Source organism: Nelusetta ayraudi, unplaced genomic scaffold (genome assembly GCF_046127955.1).
Source record: "Nelusetta ayraudi isolate G7.1 ecotype Tasmania unplaced genomic scaffold, CSIRO-AGI_Nayr_v1 ptg000056l, whole genome shotgun sequence".
Taxonomy (NCBI): Eukaryota; Metazoa; Chordata; class Actinopteri; order Tetraodontiformes; family Monacanthidae; genus Nelusetta; species Nelusetta ayraudi.
Window position 1 is genome coordinate 1,018,061 of NW_027466106.1, and position 24,305 is coordinate 1,042,365.

At 47.5% G+C, this 24,305-nt stretch overlaps 2 protein-coding genes across 5 annotated transcripts; both read left to right on the plus strand.

Annotated features, from left to right (window-relative positions):
• Nucleotides 1-120: 120 nt before the first annotated feature.
• On the plus strand, nucleotides 121-10,265 carry LOC142896575 (bifunctional 3'-phosphoadenosine 5'-phosphosulfate synthase 2-like). 3 transcript variants are annotated; one of them, XM_076038309.1, is made up of 13 exons: nucleotides 127-285; nucleotides 316-395; nucleotides 3,545-3,659; nucleotides 3,754-3,989; nucleotides 4,350-4,488; nucleotides 4,645-4,763; nucleotides 5,854-5,967; nucleotides 6,166-6,277; nucleotides 6,787-6,992; nucleotides 7,586-7,721; nucleotides 8,441-8,709; nucleotides 8,816-9,045; nucleotides 9,409-10,265. In XM_076038309.1, the coding sequence occupies exons 1-13, from the start codon at nucleotides 159-161 to the stop codon at nucleotides 9,548-9,550; spliced, it is 2,025 nt and encodes a 674-aa protein (XP_075894424.1). In that variant the 5' UTR covers nucleotides 127-158; the 3' UTR covers nucleotides 9,551-10,265. The 3 variants fall into 3 exon arrangements, with proteins under 3 accessions (XP_075894423.1, XP_075894424.1, XP_075894425.1); XM_076038310.1 differs by having other exon boundaries at nucleotides 320-395; XM_076038308.1 differs by having other exon boundaries at nucleotides 121-395.
• A 1,895-nt stretch (nucleotides 10,266-12,160) lies between these two features.
• LOC142896540 (phosphatidylinositol 3,4,5-trisphosphate 3-phosphatase and dual-specificity protein phosphatase PTEN) lies at nucleotides 12,161-22,456 on the plus strand. 2 transcript variants are annotated; one of them, XM_076038245.1, is made up of 10 exons: nucleotides 12,182-13,028; nucleotides 16,780-16,864; nucleotides 17,004-17,048; nucleotides 17,143-17,186; nucleotides 17,374-17,612; nucleotides 17,763-17,904; nucleotides 19,063-19,131; nucleotides 19,726-19,892; nucleotides 20,805-21,068; nucleotides 21,166-22,456. In XM_076038245.1, the coding sequence occupies exons 1-10, from the start codon at nucleotides 12,950-12,952 to the stop codon at nucleotides 21,349-21,351; spliced, it is 1,320 nt and encodes a 439-aa protein (XP_075894360.1). In that variant the 5' UTR covers nucleotides 12,182-12,949; the 3' UTR covers nucleotides 21,352-22,456. The 2 variants fall into 2 exon arrangements, with proteins under 2 accessions (XP_075894361.1, XP_075894360.1); XM_076038246.1 differs by lacking the exon at nucleotides 19,063-19,131 and having other exon boundaries at nucleotides 12,161-13,028.
• The last annotated feature ends 1,849 nt before the right edge of the window (nucleotides 22,457-24,305 follow it).

The following is a 24,305-nucleotide window of genomic DNA, read 5'->3' on the forward strand; positions in this document are numbered from 1 at the left end:
TCAGTGCTGTCGCCACGGGCCAGTCATTCAGTCAGTCAGTCAGTCACGCACACGAACTGAACTGGGCGTCGGAAGAGAAGGAGGAGGAGATGGAGAGGGCGGAGGAGTAGGAGGAGGAGAAGGAGGAGAGCAGGGGGGGGGGAGGCCGGGCTAGTTGAATGCTACGTGTCTTTGAAGTACCGTTTAAAAAGCCTTCGAGTAGCCTCGGCCACACGTCTTTTCCTGGACGTCCCTGCCGTTTGTTTTGTTTTTTCACTCGGAGCTCACGACTCGACCGAGCCCAGACTCTCTCTCTCTCTCTCTCTCTCTCTCTCTCTCTCTCTCTCTCTCTCTCTCTCTCCCATCCAGGCCTGACGGAACTCGCCGAAATGTCCGGAGTGAAAAAGCCTCGCACGGTGAGTAAAAGGCGAGACGACCGTGATTCGGGCGGCTGTCATCGCATCGGAGATTATTGATAAAGTGTGTGTGGCGCGACAGACCGAATGTCCGGGAAATCAAACTGTCGGCTTCAGCATTATTTATTTATTTATTTTTCTTCATTCGGATCTCAGTTTGCGAGCGTTCCGTACAGACACACACACATAGTCTACACACACACACACACACACCACTGTAACCGGGGGTGGGAGAAGAAGCGGGGGTTGGGGGGAAAGTTGGAAGACTCCTTGTCTGGTCTCATCATGTTACAACCGAACCTGCACACGACAGCTTGTGACGGCCGTGGGTAGAGAGCTTTCGGGCCAAGAGGCTCGGATGGCGAGGTAACGTGTCAACTTTGGCCCATTCATAAGGTTGCGTGAGTTGCGCGGGGGGGGGGCAGCAGCAGCCGCAGTGAGACGGCAGGCAGCAAGCTGTCCGTGCCTGCTCCTGAGGAATGTGATGCGGAGCAACGCTGCCGGTCGACGCAATGGCAGCGAGAGCCATAAACAGCCCATTGATAGTGGCACAAACGTGTGACTGACAGCAGGGCTCAGTGTGTCTGTGTGTGTAATGGGGTGTGTGTGGTGGGGGTGTCCCAGGTAATGCCTGTCGTCACTAGTTAACTCTGAATCGTGAATGCACGTCCATCATATTTTGCACATGTGCAAACACACGTGAATCTTCGTGCGTTTTCAAAAATTGAGATAAAAAGTAAAAATTTGTTGTTGTTGTTTTGTTTGTTTTTTATTTTACTTTTACACCCTGCAGATCAACAATTTACAAAACCAGCAGATATATGAGAGATAATGAGAGATAAATGAAAGATAAATTCCACTTAAGATACATAAAAATATACCAACAAATAAGTAAGTCAAGGATGTGGAGTAAAGTAAGAGGAAACAGGGAGGTAAGTAACAGTTGTAGTTAAAATGTAACAAAAAACAGTAATCAAACATTAAAAGCAGTATGGAAGAGATGTGTTAGTGAGTAGGGATTTGAAAGATGGCAAGTCAGAACAGTCACGGATGTTTGATGGGAGTGAGTTGCAGAGGGTCAGGTCAGCAACAGAGATGGCGCGGTTAAAATAATAATTAAAAAAAAAATACACTCAGGTGTCTTGAGTTGTAACGAATCAAGAGACACCGGTTCTGTTAGTATTCTGACACATGGGCTGTACACTCAACCCATTACGCAACTGACTGAGAAACCTTTGCATCTCCTTTGTTACACGGGTGTAACAAATATTCACGGAGCCTCGCAGCCGAAGACAAAAGTGCAGAATATGTGAATGAATGTGTTTTGCTTTGCTCTCCTGTAACGGGATCTCCTGCCCCCCCTTTAAGAAAATGAAGCCGTCATTAGTTATCCTGACTGTCATTTATTCCCCTGAAAGCACACACACATATTTACAAGACGGAGCATGTGCCAGTAAGTGCTCCGATTGCAGGTCACGATAGAAGAGGAGAGCGCTCGCCTTTGTGTCGCTCAATGACATTGCGAGCTGCTCCCGCACTTAAACTGGGCGTGTGTGCGCTGAAAGTAGGCTGCGCAGTAATGACCGGCATTGAGAGACCTGTGTGTAGCATCGGGTGTTGCGCCGTGGCCACAGAACGTTTTTGTGTGTGTGTGTGTGTGTGTGTGTGTGTGTGTGTGTGCGTGTGTGCATCGAGCTACCCCCTGCAGGCAGTCGGGGAAAGCGAAGCCCAGAAGTTCCCTGAGCGGGCGATTGAAACGCACCTTTATGCGTGATGTGGCAGGGCCAGGTTGGGAACACAGCAAGGGCCTGTTCAGTTCCGGGTGACATGGGTGGGCGGGCCGTAGGAGGAGGAGGTGGAGGAGGGTGCGGGGAAGGCAAGGGGCCTTCCCACGGCGGAGCCGCATGGGATGGATGGAGGAGTAGGCACAGCGGGCCAAAGAAAACGTGTGGCGGGTCTGAGCAGTGCCACATCATCGCTGGGCCGCCGCCGGCAACACTGGACACATTGTGAGCCGTCGCCCTCCTCCCTTCATCCCCTCAGCGCTCCATCCCTCCTAACCACCACCCCACCCTCCGCCCCACCAGTCAATACTGCCCCATTTATCCACAGCCTCGGTCCGACACAGGCTCTCTTTTTTTTTTTTTTTTTTTTACAGAGCCTATAGGTCAGCCGCTGCGTTTTGAGTTCACCCATTCAGCCAGCGACAGCATCACAATATGTAGGCAGGTCGAGGCGTATATGGCACATAGCTTGGAGTGGGTGACAGGTTACAGTCGACAGTCCCTATAGATTGAACGTGTTGCCTATGCCCCAGCGCTGTTTGCTGTGTCACCATGATACATTTTTCTACCTCTGCCTCTGACCTTTGCTTTAGAACAGGGGTGGGCAAAGCTTTTTTTTTTTTTTTGACAAGTGGGCCACAATGGGTTCTAAGATTTGACAGAGGTGGCCGGAGCAGGAGCAGATGGATGGAGTGTGTTCATGACCCACCTCATAAGAGAAAAATATATCATGGGATAAGTAGAAAACGTGTTTTAATGTCAATTGCAAATGAGCAAAGCATTACAACAAAAATATCAGTCTTTGGAGCATCACAGTATTTGAGCTAGAAAAAAAAAAAAAAAAAAAAAGAAGGATGAAATACAGCTATTCTATTACTTACTAACTATTGATATAATTTTTTCAAGAATTACAAAGCTTAATAGCATATAGCCCCTGGAGCATAGTTTGCCCATGCCTGCCTTAGACTGTGGTCTATCAAGTACAATGTTAGCTAGGGTGAGGAAGTATGCCAAACTAAATGAATACAAGTCAGAGCTGAAAGTTGGGTTGTTTTTTTTTGCTCTTTAGCTTCCCACTGAAATTAGCGATTCGTTTTACTTCCCGCATGTTTGGAAAAGCACTAAGAACAAGGCAGGCTCTGTGCAAGGGCTGCGTTTACACTAAACTGAGAACCCATGGTGACATCACAAAGGGATGATTTCTCCAGAACTAAAGAAAAAGTTGTGCAAGTAAAAGAAAAAGTAAAAGTTCAATGAAAGTTCTGCTTTCATTACCAGGCAACAGACATATTTTAAGGCCTGAAAATGTTGTTCAAGTGAATTTTGCGTGTTCAGTGAACTTTAAACTGTTCTCTTTTATTTCAGGATCTCAACAAATCGACCAATGTGGTGTTCCAGGCCCACCATGTCAGCCGCAGCAAGAGAGGGCAGGTGGTGGGCACACGGGGAGGCTTCAGAGGCTGCACCATCTGGCTCACGGGTAACTTTTCAGTGGGATGTGGGAAAATCGCTAAGCTGGTGCTTGATGACTTATTATTATTAAGCAACCGCACTGGCTCTCATCTGTCCTCCAGGCTTGTCTGGCGCCGGGAAGACCACCATCAGCTTTGCCCTGGAGGAGTACCTCGTGTCCCACGCGATCCCGTGTTACTCCCTGGACGGAGACAACGTTCGCCACGGTCTGAACAAGAACCTGGGCTTCTCCGCCGAAGACCGGGAAGAAAACATCCGGCGAATTGCGGAAGTGTCCAAGCTGTTCGCCGACGCCGGCCTGGTGTGCATCTCCAGCTTCATCTCTCCGTACAGCAAGGTCAGCAAACAGCTGGTATCGCACCGCGCATGGTGTTGAACTGAAAGGCTGTAAAGGCCCAGTGGATAACATTTGGCTCCTTCTAATGGTCACAAAGTGCATTGGGATCAATGGCAACGTCAGTTCCCACTTGATCCCACATTTTTCCGAAATCATGAAACCCTGCAAAGAAGCTCCACAGGAGCATCTTTTATTTAAAGGTATAAATATGCTTGATCGTGATTGGACAATGAAAAAGTAACTTTCATTGACTATTGCACTATATTTTTGGTTTTACCTCAAGCAATGCTGTGCCTTTAATTCCAGACTTTAAAACTATGTTATTAGGTTGTAATACATGTTTTTCTTTTTTTTTTCCAGGATCGTGAAGATGCAAAGAAGATCCATACAAGCGCCGGGTTGCCGTTCTTCGAGGTCTTCGTGCACGCTCCTCTCGAGGTGTGCGAGAGCAGAGATGTCAAAGGACTGTACAAGAAGGCTCGCGCTGGCGAAATCAAAGGTTTGTGTGGCGAGGTTCACCTTCGGGCCGCGCGTTCAATCAAATTCATTGCCATCGCTGGAATGGAGCTCGTGAAATGGAGTTGTACAATGTCTCGTTAAAAACAAACCTGCCAAATGACATCCATCCTGTCATGGATTACGCATTTGTTGCCAGGTTTCACTGGGATCGACTCAGAATACGAGCGTCCCGAGAGCCCAGAGCTGGTGCTGAAGACCAGTGAGCTCACAGTGGACGAATGCCTCCAACAAGTACTGGAGCTGCTCAGGGATGAGGTGGGTGTAACTATTTACTCCTCTATTTATTCTTCCTCTTTAGTTGTTTAACAGCTTTCCCCGATCTGCTATGTGTAAATATCGACTAGGGCTTTACAAGGAGCATTTTATCAACATTTGAACGAGTGGACTATATGAGAAGTTAATAATAAATATGGTCATGGGTGGTTTGGAGTGGCCAGATCTGCCCAGTCGTGAGGGCTTTCATACATTTAAAACCAGAGTTATAAAACATCATAACTGTTTAATGGTGTTTGGCTACCCAGAGCAGACGACACCGCTGGCCTCAACGGGGGATCGAAGGTTATATCCGCTGCATAAAGCAATATTGTTTCAGCTGCACGGAACGTATTGCACCACATGCATGCAATGCAAATTAAAATCCTTTAAAATTTCATATGAAAACCAGTCGTTCAAACTACCCGACCGTGAAAAGGAATGATGAAGCATTGGCTGTCGCCATTCTCACGGTAATGTGCCCTATTGCACACTTAGCCAACAAGAAAAAAAAGTCACGCCTTGAGATATACTGTACCTGACAGGTCCGCACACTGTGCACACAGGTGGAGCGTTATGTCTGCTGCTGGGGCTTTAGGTTTTTCAAAGGAGCTGCTGCTGATAAAGGAAATCTGTCCACACGTGTGATTTTACTGCACTTTCACTGAGGCATAGGTGACTCCAAGACGCAGCCAAGCCAGTGCTGCGTCATCCTGTTTGTGAGAGTTTGCAAAACCTAAAGTCCAAGGGGAATATTTACTCAAGGTTTTTTTTTAATCTGCCGAAATCCAGCATTAGTAACTCATGCAGCCTAGATATTGGACACAAGGGGTGTTTAGATTTAGATTTTGGAAACGCCACCCAGTGTGAAAGTAAACACAAGAGAACTTGCAATCCATTTTTTGAAATCGAATTTCGCAATTTCCAACATTCTGAGAGATTTAACTTCGACCCATCTCACTGAGTTGGTTTATTCATATCATATGTGCATGTATATTTATACAGTATATATATATACATATACCATTGTTAGATATTTTTTAAATACACTAAAAACTGAAACCCTACCTACCTTTATCTTCTCCCAAAACAGAATATTGTGCCCACAGGGATCTTGGAGGAGCTCAACGAACTGTTTGTGGCAGAGAACAAACTGAATGTGGCCGTGACTGACATAAAAACTCTGCCAGCCGTCAGTATTACCAAGGTAACCTTTAACATGTTGGCTGTGCTATTTCAACTCTAAAGTTGGGACAATAAAATATTTGCCACTGTTTGGACTGTGCAGATGTCTCAGGCGTAAAAGCCTTTTTAAATAAATAACAGGACCAACGTGCTCCTTCTTGTGAAAACATAACCTCACTCTTATTTGTTGTGTTTCTCTACTGATTACATTTGCCTCCAGTTGGACCTTCAGTGGGTCCAGGTTCTTGCTGAAGGCTGGGCCAGCCCTCTGAAGGGCTTCATGCGGGAGCGAGAGTTCCTCCAGGTCCTGCACTTTGGTAACTTGCTTGATGGTAGGTGCAGGCAGAAGCCAGCATTTGTTTCCGCTCTTGGTACTACTCATTGATTCAAGTTACTGTTTGCAGAACTTTTACAAGTCACAGTTTAAGCTCACCATTTCAACCATTTTGCTCCTCCTGGTTCTTCTTCCCTCCACATAGGCTGCGTTCAGACTGCAGGCAAATCTAATTTAAATCAGATTCCTTCTCAAATCCTAATTTTTTTTGGGCTGACTGTTCACACTGTTTTTAGCATGCGTCCAAATGGGATCTGCATCGCCCAGTCGTGTGTAGTGTGTGACATCATATAATTGCGACAGCGGCAAAAACTAAATCGCAAAAATCAGATTTCATGTGAATTGTGACTGTTCATACTACAAAAGAGCAATCCGGGCTAAAAATCGGATTTCGGCTGGCCGTCTGAATGCGGCTATAATGCCCCAAGGTTGACTTTTTCTCCAACTGACTTTATCAAGTTTCTCAGTGTGTGGTTTATGTTTGATTTGCACCTTCCCGCCTGCCAGGTGGCGCCATCAACCTGTCCGTCCCCATCGTCCTGCCGGTCAGCGCCGAGGCCAAGCAGCAGCTGGACGGCTGCGCCGCCATCGCACTGGAGTACCAGGGCAGGCGTGTGGCCGTCCTCCGACAGCCCGAGTTCTACGAAAACCGCAAGGAGGAGCGCTGTGCCAGGCAGTGGGGCACCACCTGTCCATCACACCCATACATCAAGGTAGCAAACAATGGTCCCTTTGCAACCCACCCTGCATGCATGTTTACACAAAGGGTTGATTCTTCCATTCAGTTCTCGTATAGAGTTAAAAAAAACAAAAAAAAAAAACAGATTGGATGAAGTGAAAGGGTTAAACCTCCAAGGTATTGCGAAGCCTGAGTTAACGTCTCATCATTATTAGTGATTTGTGTGCTGCCATTTTTGGACTTTAGACATTTGATTGGCTTTTGCAATCCCTCCATAAAAATATATTGCATCCATTTCATTTGAAGATCATGTATCCCAATCATGAAGGGGACGTCCTGATTCTTAGAAATCAATCCCAGCTACTCTTCCTTGTTACGCAGAACTCTGGGGCACAGGGCAGGCTAATGAGTCACTTATAACAAACACACTGGTGTTTTTTTTTGTTTTTATTTGTTTTGGTTTTTTTTAGTCTGAACTCATTTCAGGTCAGGATCTTATAAAAATCCACACTCTTGAGAATTTGGGCTGCACCATATACGAAACAAATGCAGTTTTACTGTAAACCTAATATTAATCAAAGTTTAATCAAAGATTTTTTTTGGGGCCTGTTTTATCCCCCTTGACAGATGGTCATGGAGGGAGGTGATTGGCTGGTGGGTGGTGACCTGGATGTTCTGGAGAGAATCAAATGGAACGACGGCCTCGACCAGTACCGCCTCACTCCCAAGGAGCTCAAGCAGAAATTCAAAGAAATGAAAGCAGGTTAGAAAAACAAACCAACCCAACAGAGCCACAGTGGCTGCTGCTGCTGCACTTGTCCGACTGATCAGACAGGCTGTAGAAATAAATGTGCATATGACAGCAAATGTCCTCAGTAGTGCAACATTTGTCTTCCAGACGAACTTGACAGTGGGCGCAGATGAGTGAAACGGTAAATTCAAAGACGCATGGCGATGTTTGTGGTTCGTGTGCAGTGAGCAGTGGTGACATGCAGCATCTGTGTGTTCAATGATGAGTTATGTAACTTCAGTCACACAATACTGGGGTTGGCGTTCAAAAACATTATTGGTCATGTTGTGTTTTTCTGTTGAAGTTTCTTTTCTTCCCACTGGTGCTTGCTCTGAATTTTGCTACCGGTGGCTGCACATGTATAAATAAAACCTGTTTATTGTTTGTATAATGTTTGATTAATGTTTGTCTAGCTATGTTCAAACAAGTGGTTGATCTCCATCTAAGTTTTGGCAGCAAGTAAGAACATTGATGAATATCAACTGATGTTTTTTAATGCAGAGCAGGCATACCTTTATTTTGAAATGTACAAAAGTACATTTAATTTGAAATGATTGTGAATATTAGCATGCCTGTGGTGCTAGATTCGCACACCCTGCATGTTTTCTTTTTGAGTATGTGGAAATATGCTGCAATTCTGGTCAGGCGGTGGATGATGTCATCATGTCTGAAGTTCTCCATGTCCTCCCCAGATGCCGTGTTTGCCTTCCAGCTGCGCAACCCCGTCCACAACGGCCACGCCCTGCTCATGCAGGACACCAAGCGCCGCCTGCTGGAACGCGGCTACAAGAATCCAGTGCTCCTCCTGCATCCTCTTGGCGGCTGGACCAAAGACGATGACGTGCCGCTGGACTGGCGCATGAAGCAGCACGCTGCCGTCCTGGAGGAGGGCGTTCTGGACCCAGCTAACACCATCGTGGCCATCTTCCCCTCGCCCATGATGTACGCTGGGCCCACAGAGGTACTGGCCTTTGTCGGTGGCTTGTTTTTTGGGGTTTTTTTCAGGCGACGGTGATCAGTCACTTACATCTGGATTTGAATTTGTTGGTTTACCTGTGCACTTTCAGGTCCAGTGGCACTGCAGAGCCAGGATGGTCGCCGGGGCAAACTTCTACATTGTGGGCCGGGACCCTGCAGGTATGCCTCACCCGGAGACCAAGAAGGACCTGTACGAGCCCACACACGGAAGCAAGGTCCTCACCATGGCCCCAGGTCTCACCTCAGTGGAGATCATCCCATTCCGAGTAGCCGCCTACAACAAGGTCAAGAAGGCTATGGACTTCTTTGACAAGGAGCGGTGAGTCACGAAAGTCTGTGTCAATTATTAGAATTATGGGCAGTGACATTTTGTGGTGTCACACATTTAATGATACTTTTACTTTTTCTTCTTCAGACTTCAGACTTTTACTTGTGGGATACATGTGGGTCTGAACATGCTGAAAAAGACTAGTAAAGTAAAGTGCAACAGGAGATATCTGCTATTTTACGCAAAATAGCAGCTAATCTAGCTTGTTATGTTTCTCTTTCACCATTTTAGAGTGTGAATGAAATTAATATATGATAAACAGTAGCGCAACTTAACACATAGCTAGTGGCAAGAACATTGGCTGCGTTACAGTAAATGTGCTCATTCTCTCTCCTCAATTCTCGTAATTTGCAGACAATCTGACTTTGAATTCATCTCTGGAACCAAGATGAGGAACATGGCTCGGAACGGGGAGAACCCTCCCGACGGCTTCATGGCCCCCAAGGCCTGGAAGGTGCTGGTGGAGTACTATACCTCTCTTCAGAAGGACCAGTAAACAGGCGGACACTCAGCTCTGCACTCGACAACATTCCATGAAATTATCCTATTGAGTGATCAACGGGCTTTCAGATGGTGCCAGTCTTGTTTATTTTTTTTTTATTCACAATTTTAGAGCAATTAAACTTAGTGTACTTTAATGATGAATCTCACGGTAGGGGGGGATTTCGTACGTCTCTGTACCAAAATAATGAACATTTTCACACTGTTAAATCTTTTTTTTTTTTTTTTTTACATTCCTATAATATGCGATTAATTAATCTATTATGTGTATTTTAACTTATATATATTTTAATAAATTAATAGTATCCTGAGATTCTTTTTATTTCTGAAGTATAGGAGCACATGCAAAGTCAGGGAAACAATATTTTTGATATGCACATCCTAAAAAGACATATGAAACATGCAGTTCTACTTTTTTTTATTATGAAGTTGTATGGCAATTTTCGCCCTGAAGTTTGTTTTTTCTATCACTACCTGCAGTGCTTATACTGTCTAAGAAATGAATGTTGATTAATTCATTGTGCTAATAATTCACATTTTTGTGAAAAAGCACATTTTCTAAAATGTGAAAGTGCCTTTCAATTAAATGTCTCCAATGCAAAATAGTGATTATCCATTTTACCTGTTGGTGTTTACCTGAAATGTTTGTGGGATGGTTTTACAACATGGGCGTGTGCATCATGGAATAAAACGATTTAGAACTACAATAATGTCACAAGGGAGCATTTTTCTTCTTCTTCTTCTTCTTCTTCTTCTTCTTCTTCTTCTTCTTCTTCTTTTAATCATAGCACCCAACTCTTGGGGGAAAAGAAGATTTTCATTCTTTTGTGTTTATGACTTCTCTGTGTTGCAGTGATAAAGCAGCCGTGCTCGTTATGCAACATTTCTTACGTCAACGTTACTCTGTACAAGGTGCACTTGATTCTGGTCAAAGTTCACGGGTTACGGTAGCGGTCTTGGGTCGCCGACAGAAGTTGCAATGCTGCCACCTTCTGGAAGTTGTTGGTTGGGGGAATTATACGCAGCAGGAAAAAAAAATACTTCGGCAACTGCTTTTCATTGATTTGTTCATCTACTCATCACTCTATAGAGCTGCAAGGCAAACACTTATTTACCCCAACTTGTATGACTCTGCTAGAGGCTTCATGATATTTATTTCTGTATACTTTCTATCCATTGCATTCAACTATTTTCAGCTGTTCTCCAGCCTCTGTTTATTTATTTATTTATTTATTCAAAAGTACAATCATTTTGAATAATATATATTCTATGTCTGCACTTCACTTATGGGCTTCTTCCTCTATAACAGAACAGAAGATCCAGAGGTGATTTCAAATGACGAGTAGGAGGTGGTTGAACTTGAAGGACCGATTAGTTTTGTTACTCATTAAGCTGAACGGGCTCGCATTGCTTCAAGATGAGTTGCTCTTGTATGAGGAGAATCAGTCTCCCCTTATAAGAAGCAGATTCCTAATTAGCCTCTCGGGGGATGAGATACTTTAATCTGCGATGTTCCAGGTAACCCCATTTAAATCTGCTGAACTGCACCCTGAGTACTTACTCAAAATCTCCAACTACTGTATATTCAACATGTCATCATAGTAGGAAATAACAGACATGGGCCTCGAGACCTTCTTTTCACCCTGCATTTTGTCTTCACTTAATTTTTAACAGGCTCCAGAAAAATGTCATGAGCTAAGTTGCTCTCTGGGGGCCTCGGCGCTGGAATGAAGGTTGAAGTGCGCTGTTGATTTATTAAATGCTAACAAAGAAATGTCAGCTAGTTATTACCTTGATCCTTAATGGTTTGGTATGTCATGTTGAGTAAATGCGGATGATGTTAGATGCAGAGCTCTTCTAAATCTGTGGCTTGGGGCTCTCTGGTTATGATAATAGTAGGGAACATCTCCACAGCCACTTAAAACAGCAAAGCATAGTCAGGGGCAATCACTTCAACTGGCGGTGGCTGTATCGATGCACTTAAGCCAACTAATAACTCTATATGTTAATGATCAGCTTAGTTGAATAGTTTTCTGGACTTTTAAAAAAATATATATACAGTATTTTATTTAATTTTTAGATACTTATCAGACTGAATTATAGGTTCTGGTATTTCATGTATCCATAAAATACAAGAATACACGTTTTAACATTCTGCAGAATGAGTTAATCTAACATGTCATTGATTCGACATAAGTTACTTGACGCTTGTAATTTATAAAATGTAAAAGAAATTGCACGAATACGGTGAAAATATTGCAAATCGCAAAGGAGTTGTATTGCGAATTTGAAAGCCTATAAATGGGTAGGCACGAAACGCTGACACACTACTGACATTCTGAAATAACGGTTTAAAGCACGAAATGCGACATTATGTTGGAAACTTCCCTAATTACAGACACACGTGATCACTTTGACATAGAGGAGCATCGTAGGCGGACTCTGTATCCTTCCGCCGCGGGGCTCAGAATATCGCAAATACATACGTTAAATAAAGTCAGGGGCATTTTGCCTGTCGGCGTCGTTTTAATTTGTTTCTAATGCTAAATGCCAGGGCAGCATTAGCACATTTGCCCCGGTCTTTTTTTTATTTAACAACGGGACTATATCGTGGCGGCGGCGGGATATTTGTTCTAAAATCCCAGCCTGCTCTACCTTCTTTTTTTCCTTCGGTGGAGGCCATGATGGGAGCCTGAGAGTTCAGCTGGAGCGAGAGCACCGAGAAAAGAAGAAGATGATTCCCCGGGACGGAGCTGTCAAACCAATCCGTGCAGATTTCTGAACATTGTATAGCCCGTATACATTCAAGGTGGAGCCTGTCACTTTTTTCAGATGTGCTCTTGGCAATCAGTCGATGACAATGTTGAACCGTTAAGGGGCTTTTTGGTCGAAAAAGGAGGTAGCTTGAGCTATTGTTGCTAGCTAGCCTGGCTAGCTAGTTAGCTAGCGAGCTAGCTGCGTCTCTGTGACTGGATACGGGTTTCGGGAACCGGTGAGTTCTCTGTCCTCCTCTCGCTGTCAATCGCGTCGGCAGCGATTGAGCCAGCGCTTTTGGACCGCGCCGGACAACCGAAAGGCTCTTGGAAAGGACACCTGCATGTATTTTATTCGGGGAGTTTGCAAGACGTACTTCACATTTCGGGAAAGTCGGGCCTGCACGGAGGAGCAGCGCCAGGCCCGTCTTTATGATCCAGAGGAAGCCATTCTAATCCTACTGTCAGCCACTGCTAGTTCGGCTGGCTAGCACATCCCTGCGACCTGCGAAATCCAGAGAGGGGCCAGCGACCGAGAGCAAACCCGCCAACCGCGGCGACGAACGCATCGGATTACCATTGTTAGAAAGAAAAACTGATTTTCATCATTAACTCTATATAGACTCCTGTTGCCTGCTACAATGGCTGCTATTATAAAAGAAATGGTCAGCCGGAACAAAAGGAGATATCAAGAGGATGGGTTCGACTTGGACCTTACATGTATCCTTCATTGTGTTCTTTTTTTTTTTTTTTTTCCCTAACAACGACCTGTGCTGGTTGACTACTAATGTGCAATATGTGCTCTCAGTGTTACCATTTGTACTGTAAGCATTAACGGCAGTGGAACAGCTCTGGGTAGGTAGCCGCCAGTGCTACCGATAGCTTAGCTTGCTAGTTGATGAGACGCTGCAGCTTTGCTGTCACCAAGCGTGTTTGAAAGATGGTGGATCTGTCAAACTAGCACGCATATTTGTCCCGGCATGCGACCGATAAGTGGCCCTGTGAAGCAACAACTCTTGCGCGCGCGCGCGCGCGTGTGTGTGTGTGTGTGTGTGTGTGTGTGTGTGTGTGTGTGTGTGTGTGTGAGAAATGCTGCTTTGGAGCTACGCGGGGAATTACTGCTTCGTTTAGCCCCGTGGTTGTGAAATTAATGGTTGGAATTAAGCCTCTATCTTTTGACCTGACTGGTGAGTCAAACAAGGTCGATGATGTCCGCCTTTTTTGGGGGGGGTGGGGTGGGGGGGGTGCGATTATAGCAGCTCGTATCCTTATCTCGTACGTGTGTCACGTCCCGTACATGGAAAAGGTCCCCCATGTATGTGATGCAAATAAGCCGGAGAAGCCTTCCCTCTATGATGTCATCCAAGCCCTCACCGTTTGCTGTACCTGTCCCGTGTTGCTGCTGCTTCGGAGTAACAACTCGGAGACTGAACAAAAAAAAAAAGGAGAAAAAAAAATCAAATTAACATTTTCCTGTCCTGCTGTCGAGTGTTTTCTATTTCTGTCCCCCACCCCCTCCGCAGAACTCATTTCTCATCCGCCTATAATAGTTGACCTGGTTCCCCTAATGCAGTGTTGCCGGTCCTACTTGATGATGTACCACCTAAGCAACTGTTGTGGCTGCTCATTGCCGCCTAATTGCAACAGTGGGCCCCGGCCTGCGCGGTGCCTTCGCTGGACTTGTGTGCACACATGGATGTTGAAGTGTTCCTGGAGCCTTTCAGGTCCCGAGTTGTCAAACCGGGGTCCATCTGGCTAATTTGATGTGTCACCAAACGCGGAAATGTTGGTAATTGCTGGTTAGCTATTTTTAGCCATACCTTCGAAAATGCACTTTGCCGCCATATTTGTCAATGTGGAGACCACGGCGACCACTCTGTCGATGCGTGTGGTGTGATCAAATGAGTTGTGCGGAGATGTTGGCTCTCACAGAACAAAGTTGCGGTGGGTGACTTCGGACTGGTGTGCCCTTTTGTGGGGAAACTATTACGCATTCATAGAAACGATTGCAAGCAGCCAGGCCGACCTGTGCGACATTAAACACGTGTTCATATTCGCAGGGCTTGACGTTTTCGCAAAAAACGCAACGCTCCTCTTTCTGTGCCGTTGGCGTGAATTCAAGCGACGTGTGTGTGTGGCAGCAGATGCCGAAACATGTGCATCATTATGTTTTCATAAGTCACTTGTCAAAGCGGGGGAGCTTTTGTCACAGGATTCTGATGGACCTTTGCAAAATGTGCGTGGATGCTTGTGGGGGGGGGGGGGGGTGCACGTGCAATGTCTTTTTTTTCTCCCCATCTTCCTTTTTCTTCCTTTGGTAAAGATCCCTCTCCGCCCCCCTCCACCTTCCATCCTACCATTTATCATCTTTGGCGTGGTGTCTAAAAACAATATGGGCACTCAGCAGTTATGTAATGCAGTATCACAGTTCTGGGAATTGCCCTTAAAATAGAGTTGCCAGTGATCTTGTATCAGCGCTGCTGTTTGCGTACGCTCTCCCTCTCCTCCCCTCTCAACCCACCTCTCTCTCTCTCTCCTCTTTTTCTTTACTACTCCCACTCTGATTCTCCCTCACTCGCTCCCTCCCTCCCTCCCGCTTGCCCCTTTTCCTCTGCTCTCCTCTTTTCCTGTTCTCCCCACCCCCTCCTCACTTGGCTCAGCCCTGGCTGGTTCCCACTCTCTCTCTCTCTCTCTCTCTCCCTCTCTCTCCCTCTCTCTCGCTCTCTCTTTCTCTCTCTCTCTCTCTCTCTCTCTCTCTCTCTCTCTCTCTCTCTCTCTCTCTCCCCCCCCTCTCCCTCTCTCTGTGTCTCTCTCCCTTTCCTCTCAGTTGTGGATTTGGCGTATGCAGAGAGCCGAGGCAGGGCTTGCTTTAAAGAAAGGCGTGCCTAAAAAGGCACATCCCCACCCCCCCCTACCCCCCTCTTTCTCTCTTGCTCCCACTCGGAGCTTCCGTCGAGGGTCCCGTATGTGCGTTTCCTCCAGCTGCAGAGACCCAGCCCCTGTCCCGGGCTGAGGTTCTCCTGGGAGCTCTGGAGCTTTTTTTTTTTTTTTTTTTTTAAGAAAAAAGAAAACCGTCGTAACAATCTGAATGGAATGTCTGGGCCATTACAGTCGCAGTTGTTAAGGATGCCGTTTGCATCATGCGTCGGGAGCCTTTATTCGGCCCCTGATTAGGTCTTTGACACAATAATGGATCCAGTCTCTTCAGAGTGTCACACACACACACACACACACACACACACACACACACACACAAACACACACACACACAAACACACACAAACTGTGCGATACAAAGCTTTAGGGAAGTGGCCTGACAGTATGCAAACAATGCTGGAACCCAACTCCACATTAATGCCGATGGTAAGCATATGTTGCCACTGTTATGTAATATCGCAGTTAAGACCAATTTTTTGGAAACTGTGTTGCTAATTACACGCTCCCGCCGTCTTGAGCGCCGCACACTCGCTCACATAGCCTGGTGCCTTCAAACATGCTACAACCAGCGCTGAGAACAATTCAGCACCGTTGCGGCACTTTTGTGATGACTGCCGACTTGAGCGAATCGCCCTGGTGAGTTTGACTCGGGTCACAGTCCGTCTTCACAAACCTCTTGGCGTGCTTCTCCAAATATTAACAATTTAACACAGAAGACATCTCCACAGGGTCGACTTGAACCTTTTGCACGAGGGAACGAGCAAGGCACTCGTCCGTACGCGTGTAACATACGTAGGAATGTACACCGGCTACTCCGAAGGTCACGACCCGCCTCCTCAGAGCCGTTGGCCGCGTGTGGCAGAAATGTTTTTGACCGTTTTATTTTTTTGAAATGAGTTTGACGCCGTAAGTAAGCGCAACAGCGAGAGGAGAGAGAGAGAAAAAAAGTGAAGCAGACACATCCCGTTAGAATTATTACGCCTTTCTATTTTAGACGCCTTAGCACAGGAAGCGTAAGTGGAGGTTGCCCTTTAGTCGGCGGTTAATGTGTGAATTCTGACGGCTCATGGCGCCACACTGTCTTCAGTTGGAGGGAGGCGTGTAGCCGAGGTCTGCACGTCGACCCGATTATTACTGCTTATACTGCAACACCGCTACGAGAGTTTATTTATTTCGTGTGCAGTGCAATTGGTCACAGCGTTCCATCATCACCGGCGTCCGGTGGCTCTTCAGTGAGGTTGACAGCCAGCTGCAGAACAGAGAGGTAGAGCACCCACCAGGATTAAAGCGGGTGGGATCTCACTCTTTGAAAGTTTCACTGTTGTTTCTTGTCCTGCGTCTTCCTTCCTTTTTCGCATCTGCGCTTTTTCGGTGGCGTCAGCAGAGAAACGTTCAGAGTCAGGCTGAATATTTTGCAAACGTGAATCCCAGGATTCTCCTCGGGATTCCTCCTCCACCCCCTGCTGCTCCCCCAGGTGTGCGATGACCTGCGGTCGCCCTCCTCGCTCCATTTCCTTCACTCCCACCGTCACAGATATCTACCCAAACATCATAGCTATGGGCTTTCCAGCAGAGAGACTCGAAGGCGTGTACAGAAACAATATAGACGATGTAGTGCGGTGAGTTCCTTCGCCTCCACTTCCTCTGTGTGATATTTAAGAGAGGGAAAAAAAAAACTTTCTTCACTGCTGTGCTGTTTTTATCTGACGAATACCTTCTCATCTTCTCCTCATTCTCTCCCTTTGTCTCGCAACACAGGTTTTTGGACTCAAAGCATAAAAACCATTACAAAATCTACAACCTGTAAGTGTTTCCTGGTGCAGGTGAACTTGCTCTGTGTTAACGTGGCCACTTCCTCTGTGCACCACCTGACCACAATCTGTTATTCCCATTTCAGCTGCGCAGAGAGACACTACGATGCTGCCAAATTTAACTGCAGAGGTAGGCAGGCCGGCTGGCCGCTGCTGCGCTTTTTCCTCTTTTGACAGAGAAAATTTAAAGTGCACCGTCTCGTCCCTCTCTGACCTGTCCACTTGTGTTCTCCCTCCCTTTCTCCTCCGGTTTCAACGTTGCGTGGGCCTGCGTCACCCTGCCTCCCCTCACCGCCACCGCCACGGTCACGCATCAGTTGCACAGTACCCCTTCGAAGACCACAACCCTCCTCAGCTGGAGCTGATTAAGCCGTTTTGCGAAGACCTGGACCAGTGGCTCAGCGAGGACGACAATCACGTGGCGGCCATCCACTGCAAGGCCGGGAAGGGACGCACCGGGGTCATGATCTGCGCCTATCTCCTCCACCGCCACAAGTTCCAGGAGGCCCAGGAAGCACTAGACTTTTACGGGGAAGTCAGGACAAGGGACAAGAAGGTGAGGCGTCCCCCCCCCCGCGCAGCCGAAGAATTCCTTTTCCTCGTCCACGATGCGCATATATCTGTCACGGCGAATAGTTGTCACGCCATCAGTTCGTTCTCATACTCCACCATGCTTAATCAATCGCACTCGCATTTGCACTTGCAGGGAGTCACGATCCCGAGCCAACGCCGCTACGTCTACTACTACAGCTACCTACTGAAGAACCAGCTGGAGTACAAGCCCGTGGCGCTCCTCTTCCACAAAATGGTGTTCGAGACTCTCCCCATGTTCAGCGGGGGCACCTGCAGTGAGTCACGCTTGCGGGTTTTTTTTCCGCCCGTTTCTTTTCACCCCCGGACCTCCAGTTCTGTCAGGCGGCGAGCCGCGGCGCTCGCCCACACCGCGCCGCGGCTCGCCGTCCGCAGAGCGGCCGAAGGCGGCTGAGTCGTCCCGCACCGGAGAGCCACGGCGGGGCGCTGCTGAATTAGCTGCAGCGCCCTGCCGCAAGCTTTCCACTCACTCACGCACCGGCGACCGCTGATGCTTGCAAAAAAAAAATAAGAAAGAAAATTGATGCTAAAAAGCTGATAAGTGTTTCTTGTTCTTTGAACTTCAATTTAAAGATCTCATTGAACTTTCGGCGTTAATTCGCGAGGTGTTTTTGAATTTTATTTTTGTGCCCGCTGCAGAGTAGTCGCTGTAAATGCGGACTACGACTTGCAAGCAGTGGCATTTTCCATTTCCTGTGCAGGGCGACAAAGTCAGCAGTCCACTGCTGCTCTGCTCAATCCCAACATGATCAACTGTATATTTTCATTGCTCGTCAAGTGCCGCCGTGTTCCCTTTCTCTCTCTTTGCCTCCTGAGCCTCTGTGATGTTCTGCTCTTCTGTGCGACTCTGCATTTCTAACTGTCATGGAAAGTTAAAAAAAAAAAAAAAAAAAGTGGTGCCTCCTCTTTTCACTCATCTATCTCTGTCTCTGTCAAGCCCAACGCCTAACTGAGGTTAACACCCACAGCTGTGCTCGTTCTTCTCTTTTCTCACTGACACTTCAAACCAAAAAAGAAAAAGAGGCCCTATTCTGAGTCTGGCGTCTCGACGCGTTCGTTCACTCACTCGCTCGCCTCAGAGTTTTTTAATCTCGTCTCGATTCAAGCGGAGCCGCTCGTTTGATCGGCAGCGTCGCACGTCTGTGTCGCCGGAGGACCCCCGGCTGCCTCGTGGTGACCCGGAGCCCCCCCGGACGCCCCAACACAATCAGCTCCCCCACATCATCATCAGCGTCAAGGCTTTTTTTTTTTTCTCATAATCTGAACGTCCTCCGCTTCAGCGCCGCACCGAGAACGTAGAAGATGTGCACTGTTTGAGTGGCGCTTGTTGTGTGTTTGTGCCGTCTTTCTCCGCCGCCCCCCCCTTTCCTGCCAGGCCCCTCTTGTGACCCTTCTCCTCCTTCTCTCTCTCTAAGGGGACAGTACCGTTAAAAACAGGAGCGAGCCGACCCCTCAGGGCTTCAAGAAAGGGAATTGGCATTGGGGTAAATGAGCCTTTCATCCATTATTGTTGTACTCCGTTGTGCTTTTCATGTGGCTCCGGACGTCCACCGGGTCGGCGGGGAGGGGGCAGGAGCCCGGTGCCTTAGGTTGCACCCCCCTGCCCCCTTGCAGAACAGGACTTAGCTACGGCGCCGCCACCTCCGACTCCACCTTGACCGCAAAACACAGAAGGCTAAAGTTTCTTGCAGGCCAAACTGACGATGTGAATACCAGAATAGGGTCCTATGTCTATAGGTGTCTTTTGTGTTGATTTTTGTAGCTTTTACTCTTCCTTTTTCTGCTCTTTAATTTTAAACACATTGTCTCAAGCTTATTGTCGGTGGGGGAAGTGGTGGTGGTGGTCGGCTACTTTTGTCTCACTCGTGCAGCAGCGACGCAGCCTCGTCGGTTGCTTTTTCTCTCCGTTTTCTCTTTTGGTCGACTCACTTTGCTTCTCGTGTGCCCTCTTGTCTGTCTCCAACGCTGACAAATCCCCTCCCCCACCGCCGCCACCTCTTCCTGCCCACCGCTGACACCCCCCCCCCCCCTTGGCCTCCCCTACGACCACCACCACCACCACCAACACCTTCTTGCAGATCCCCAGTTTGTGGTCTACCAGCTGAAAGTAAAGATCCACACGTCGAACCCGGCTCACACGCGGCGCGAGGACAAGCACATGTTCTTCGAGTTCCCCCAGCCACTGCCAGTCTGCGGAGACATCAAAGTGGAGTTCTTCCATAAACAGAATAAGATGATGAAGAAGGTGAGTGGGATTCCGTGACGTGTCCAGGAGCGCTCGCCGAGGCGGGAAGCTGGCGGTCAGCCTGATGTAAATGTGTGGTTAGCCGTGTTCAGACTGCCAGCCAAAATCCGATTTGTAGCCCATCCAGGTTGAAACCGGATGGCTCCTTTGTAGTCTGAACAGTCACAAATCACATGAAATCCGACTTTTGCAAAACAAATTTAAACCACTTTTGGGAGGTAGTTTCAAGTTGCATTTGAAACTCCCCCCCTCCCCCCCCCCCCCGTGTGTGTGTGTGTGTGTGTGTGTGTGTGTGTGTGTGTGTGTGTGTGTGTGTGTGTGTGTGTGTGTGTGTGTGTGTGTGTGTGTGTGTGTGTGTGTGTGTGTGGTCGCATTTGAAACTCCCCGTGTGTGTGTGCCGCTGACCTCCATATTTGCCCCCAAAGCCTTGAATGAACTCGACTGAGCCGGGCGGTCGTCAAGCACTTGTACAACAGATGTGTATAAATCTGCTGTTAAAAATAGATGGATGTCGACTTAAAGGTCCAGTGTGTAAAACATTTTAGGGAAGCTCGCCTGACACTGCGTTTCATATTTAGTCCACTGTCAACAGTGCTTCCTGAAATAAAGCAGGATGGCGGCTAACTGGGAGCAAGCTCTATGTATATTCTTGTATATATCAGAACCGTTCTAAAGGTAGGAAAACCAAATGACTTGTTGCACTGAGAGTAAACACTTTTATTAATGTGTTTATGGGCAGTATGTTAAGCTTCAATCAATCAAGCCAAATTTTACACACTGGACATGTAAATGAAAAGGGAAACTGTGGAGACATGACTTGTTAATGAATGAGGTATTGCAGGTTTTAACATACAGTCAGCCAATCAGGCGCTCCCCTGGCTCTCCATCCCTCTAACATTTCTGCCTTTGCAGGACAAAATGTTCCATTTCTGGGTGAACACCTTCTTCATCCCCGGACCAGAGGAGAGCAGGGACAAGATGGAGAACGGGGCGGTGAACAATGCCGACAGCCAGCAGGGGGTACCGACGGCGGGTCAAGGCCAGACCCCGAGCTCCGAGTGCAGGGACAGCTGCAGGGAAAGCGACAGGGACTACCTCATCCTGACGCTCACCAAGAATGACTTGGACAAGGCGAATAAAGACAAAGCCAACCGCTACTTCTCGCCAAACTTCAAGGTAAGCCGAGCCCGGTCGAGACGCGAGCCAATCAAAAAGATTCATTTGAAAGCTGTTTTTACATAAAGGCGATCTTTCTTTTTCATTTGCCCTCCAGGTGAAGTTGTATTTCACGAAAACCGTGGAGGAGCCTTCAAACTCTGAGGCAAGCACTTCGACATCCGTCACCCCGGACGTTAGCGACAATGAGCCAGACCATTATCGATACTCTGACACCACTGACTCTGACCCGGAAAATGAACCTTTTGACGAAGAGCACCACACGCAAATCACAAAAGTGTGAACTCTTTTTAAAAAAAAAAAAAAAAAGAAAAAAAAGGAAAAAAAGAAAAAGAAAAAAAACAGGAAAAGAAGAAACTATACACCAGAGAAAAGGAGAAAACTTGAATATAAACTCAAAAGAAGAACCTTTGTCCCTTCCCTCCCCCAGACGGCAATAGAATATCATCAAGTCAAATGCCAATTTTAGGGAAAAAAAAGATAAATATCCTGACCAATATATTGTTTTGTTTTTGTTTTTTCGTTTTTTTAATATTTTTTTTTTTCCTTTGGCACGGCCACGTACCATGCGCAAGGTATTGACACTGTTGCCCCATGGGAAAAGGTGCTGTAGCTATAAAAAAAAAATGTATTTATATATACATACATATGTATATGTATATACATATATACATGCATATATAACAAACTTTTTTTGTGTCAAAGACAATGGAAAGAGTACCACAATCAGGAGACGGGAGTGGAAGTGTTGGAGAAGTTAGTCTGATGTAGGAGGACTGAGCTGCTCCTTCTCCTGTCTAAACCAAGGCCAGTGCTGCAGTCACTTTGTTTCACTCCCCTCCTTGACCCACCCCACCCCCCTCAACCCCACCCACCCTTCCACCTCCCCTCATCTTTTACTCCCCCTTTCCCCCCCTCCCTCCCTCCCTCTCCTCCATCCATCCTCTCCTCCTTTACTGTGAATGCTTCTTGTGCTCTTTGCAGGCTGTCTCACGTGACTTTTGGTCTTTGTGCAGTGCAAACTGCATGCGGGCAGTGGGCTGTCGGGGTTGGGAGGGGGAGGGAGCGGGTTGGGGTTGGGGGCGGGGGTGGGGGGTCATGAAGAGGCTGTGATGTCTAAAGCATTGCCATTCCTGTTCCCACTGTGTATACGTTTAAATTAAGCAGAACAAGGCATCCCATGTAATTGTTAATGTTTTTTTTATCCTAAGATAATAAAAATATAATACACAAAAAAAGCAGCAGGGGAGACGCAGCGTGTTTGCAGCGGTGTCGGCGTGCCACTCGGAGGGTAATGGGGGGGGGGGGGGCAATGGAGATTCTGCATGTACTGGAATTTGGCGTCCATCCCCTCAATAAATGTATGCAATGTTGTCTTTTTCTTAAAAGCAGTTCGCTCTTGCGCCACGTCTTGTGCGTGGGGTTCCCCGGCGCTCTGAGACACGCTCAGGAAAAATTACATCATAGGTTTATGTAATGTTCTCTCTCGCCGCTCACATTTAATGAAATTCCTGCTGAGCGAAAATGGATTTTTTTTTTTTATTATTTTTTTTTTTATTCCTCCTTTCCCTTTTCCTCGTCCCTCGTAAAGCAAGCAGCAGCAGCAGGACCGGCACCAGTGGCGTCTTCAACGCAGCGCCGCCGCTCTGGTCGCCGGCCTTCTGGTCCAAATCCTGGTCGCAAAGTTTTTCTGGGAGGGAGGGAAAATGTGTGAAGCAGGTTGTTGTTTGCGTGTGCCGGAGCCGCGCTGCAGCCACTTCCTGCTCTGAAAGGTCAGCGCTGCAAATAGCAGCTTGCACCCTGACGTGGGGAAGCGACGGGAGGAGGAGGAGGAGGAGGAGGATTGTTACCGAAAGTTCAACTGAGGGCAAAAAATAAATAAAAGAAATGAAAATAATCCAAACTTCGGACCAACGACTCGCCCGGGACTGAATCGGTGGCGTCGGCGGTTTGAATCAGGCCAATGTTTTGCTTCGCGCAATCAAGCATAGCGATTTCTGAGTGGATTCTGTGGCAGAACAGAAATGCTGATCAACCCCCTGACTGGATCCTGGTACTGAACCATCGGTGGTTGCTGCTGGTTCCCTGTGACCCCTGAGCTCTCTCTCCTCCGCTGATGATCTCCCCAGAAGCGGGACGAGGAGTCGGCTCCGCTCGGTCCATTTTGCGAGCTCCACTTTACCAGGAAACGTCTGGAAATCGGCCGCTGTGACGGCCGCTGTGACGTCTGGTTCGTTTCTCCGCCCAGTTGCAGAGAAACGGTGCAGCCGTTTTTGCTGAAGGCAGTAAACGGGGGGATAAATATATTGTTTTCTGAGGATCTGAAGCTGTTCGGTGTGCGTGTTTTTTCTTTATATTTTTTTTTTTTTTTTCGATAACCGACTTTGCTGCGGTGAAAAATGAAGATCTGAAAAAAAAAATGGCGACGATGTGAGACCTTCTGCTGTGCAGAAAGTTGCAGATTTCATGTGGTGAGGAAGTTGAGGCTAAAAGCCCTGCGGGGGGGAGAGGAGGGTGGAGGTGGGGTGGGAGTGCAAGGCCTCGGGTGGGAGACGGCTTCTCTCCCCCCAAATGAAAGAGTAACAGGATTAAGAGCCGTGTCCCTGTGATAGCCGAGCGCAGAGTGGCGAGACCCTTGGCTGAAGTTCCCCCGATTATCAAATATAAAGTATGAATTAAACATAAATATATATAATGAGGGGAGAAAAAAAACTCTAACCCCACCCCCTCCACCGCCACCCGTCCCCTCCCCCCGAAGGCGAACAGCCACATAATCCTCCTCTGCTCTATTAAGACTCGGTCCCGGGCTCTTTGGTGTCGATAGAGACATCAAAGCTGCGTGGCGGCGGCGGCAGAGGCGCCGTCAAACGAGACAGGCAGCAGCAGCAGCAGCAGCAGCAGCAGTCGCAGGGGCCTCGGCTGTAATTGGCCGGGTTGAGAAGGAGGCAGAGACTCACTGGATTAATAATGAATGTGATGCGCTGGTGGGAGAGAGAGAGAGAGAGAGAGAGAGAGAGAGAGAGATGCTCTCCACAGGCCGGCGAGACTGAAGAGGGGGAGCAGAGGTGGGAGGATGTGAGGGGAGGTGGGGTGGGGAGGGGGAGCGCTGACTTCAGTGGAGCTCCGGAGTCGACGTTCCTCTCTCTCTCTCTCTCTCTCTCTCCCTCCCTTTTTGATCACCCCTCCCCGTCACAGACACAAACGCAGACTAAGCGGCAACAGAGTCGTGTGAATTAT

Bases quoted from the DNA above. Each gene is read 5' to 3' on its own strand.
- LOC142896575 (XM_076038308.1), top strand. From the start codon at position 159: ATGCTACGTGTCTTTGAAGTACCGTTTAAAAAGCCTTCGAGTAGCCTC. The intron at 4,764-5,853 runs GTGGGTGTAACT...CTCCCAAAACAG, and splicing joins TGGAGCTGCTCAGGGATGAG to AATATTGTGCCCACAGGGAT. The intron at 8,710-8,815 runs GTACTGGCCTTT...GTGCACTTTCAG, and splicing joins TGTACGCTGGGCCCACAGAG to GTCCAGTGGCACTGCAGAGC.
- LOC142896540 (XM_076038245.1), top strand. From the start codon at position 12,950: ATGGCTGCTATTATAAAAGAAATGGTCAGCCGGAACAAAAGGAGATAT. The intron at 13,029-16,779 runs GTATCCTTCATT...CCACCGTCACAG, and splicing joins GTTCGACTTGGACCTTACAT to ATATCTACCCAAACATCATA. The intron at 19,893-20,804 runs GTGAGTGGGATT...CTGCCTTTGCAG, and splicing joins AGAATAAGATGATGAAGAAG to GACAAAATGTTCCATTTCTG.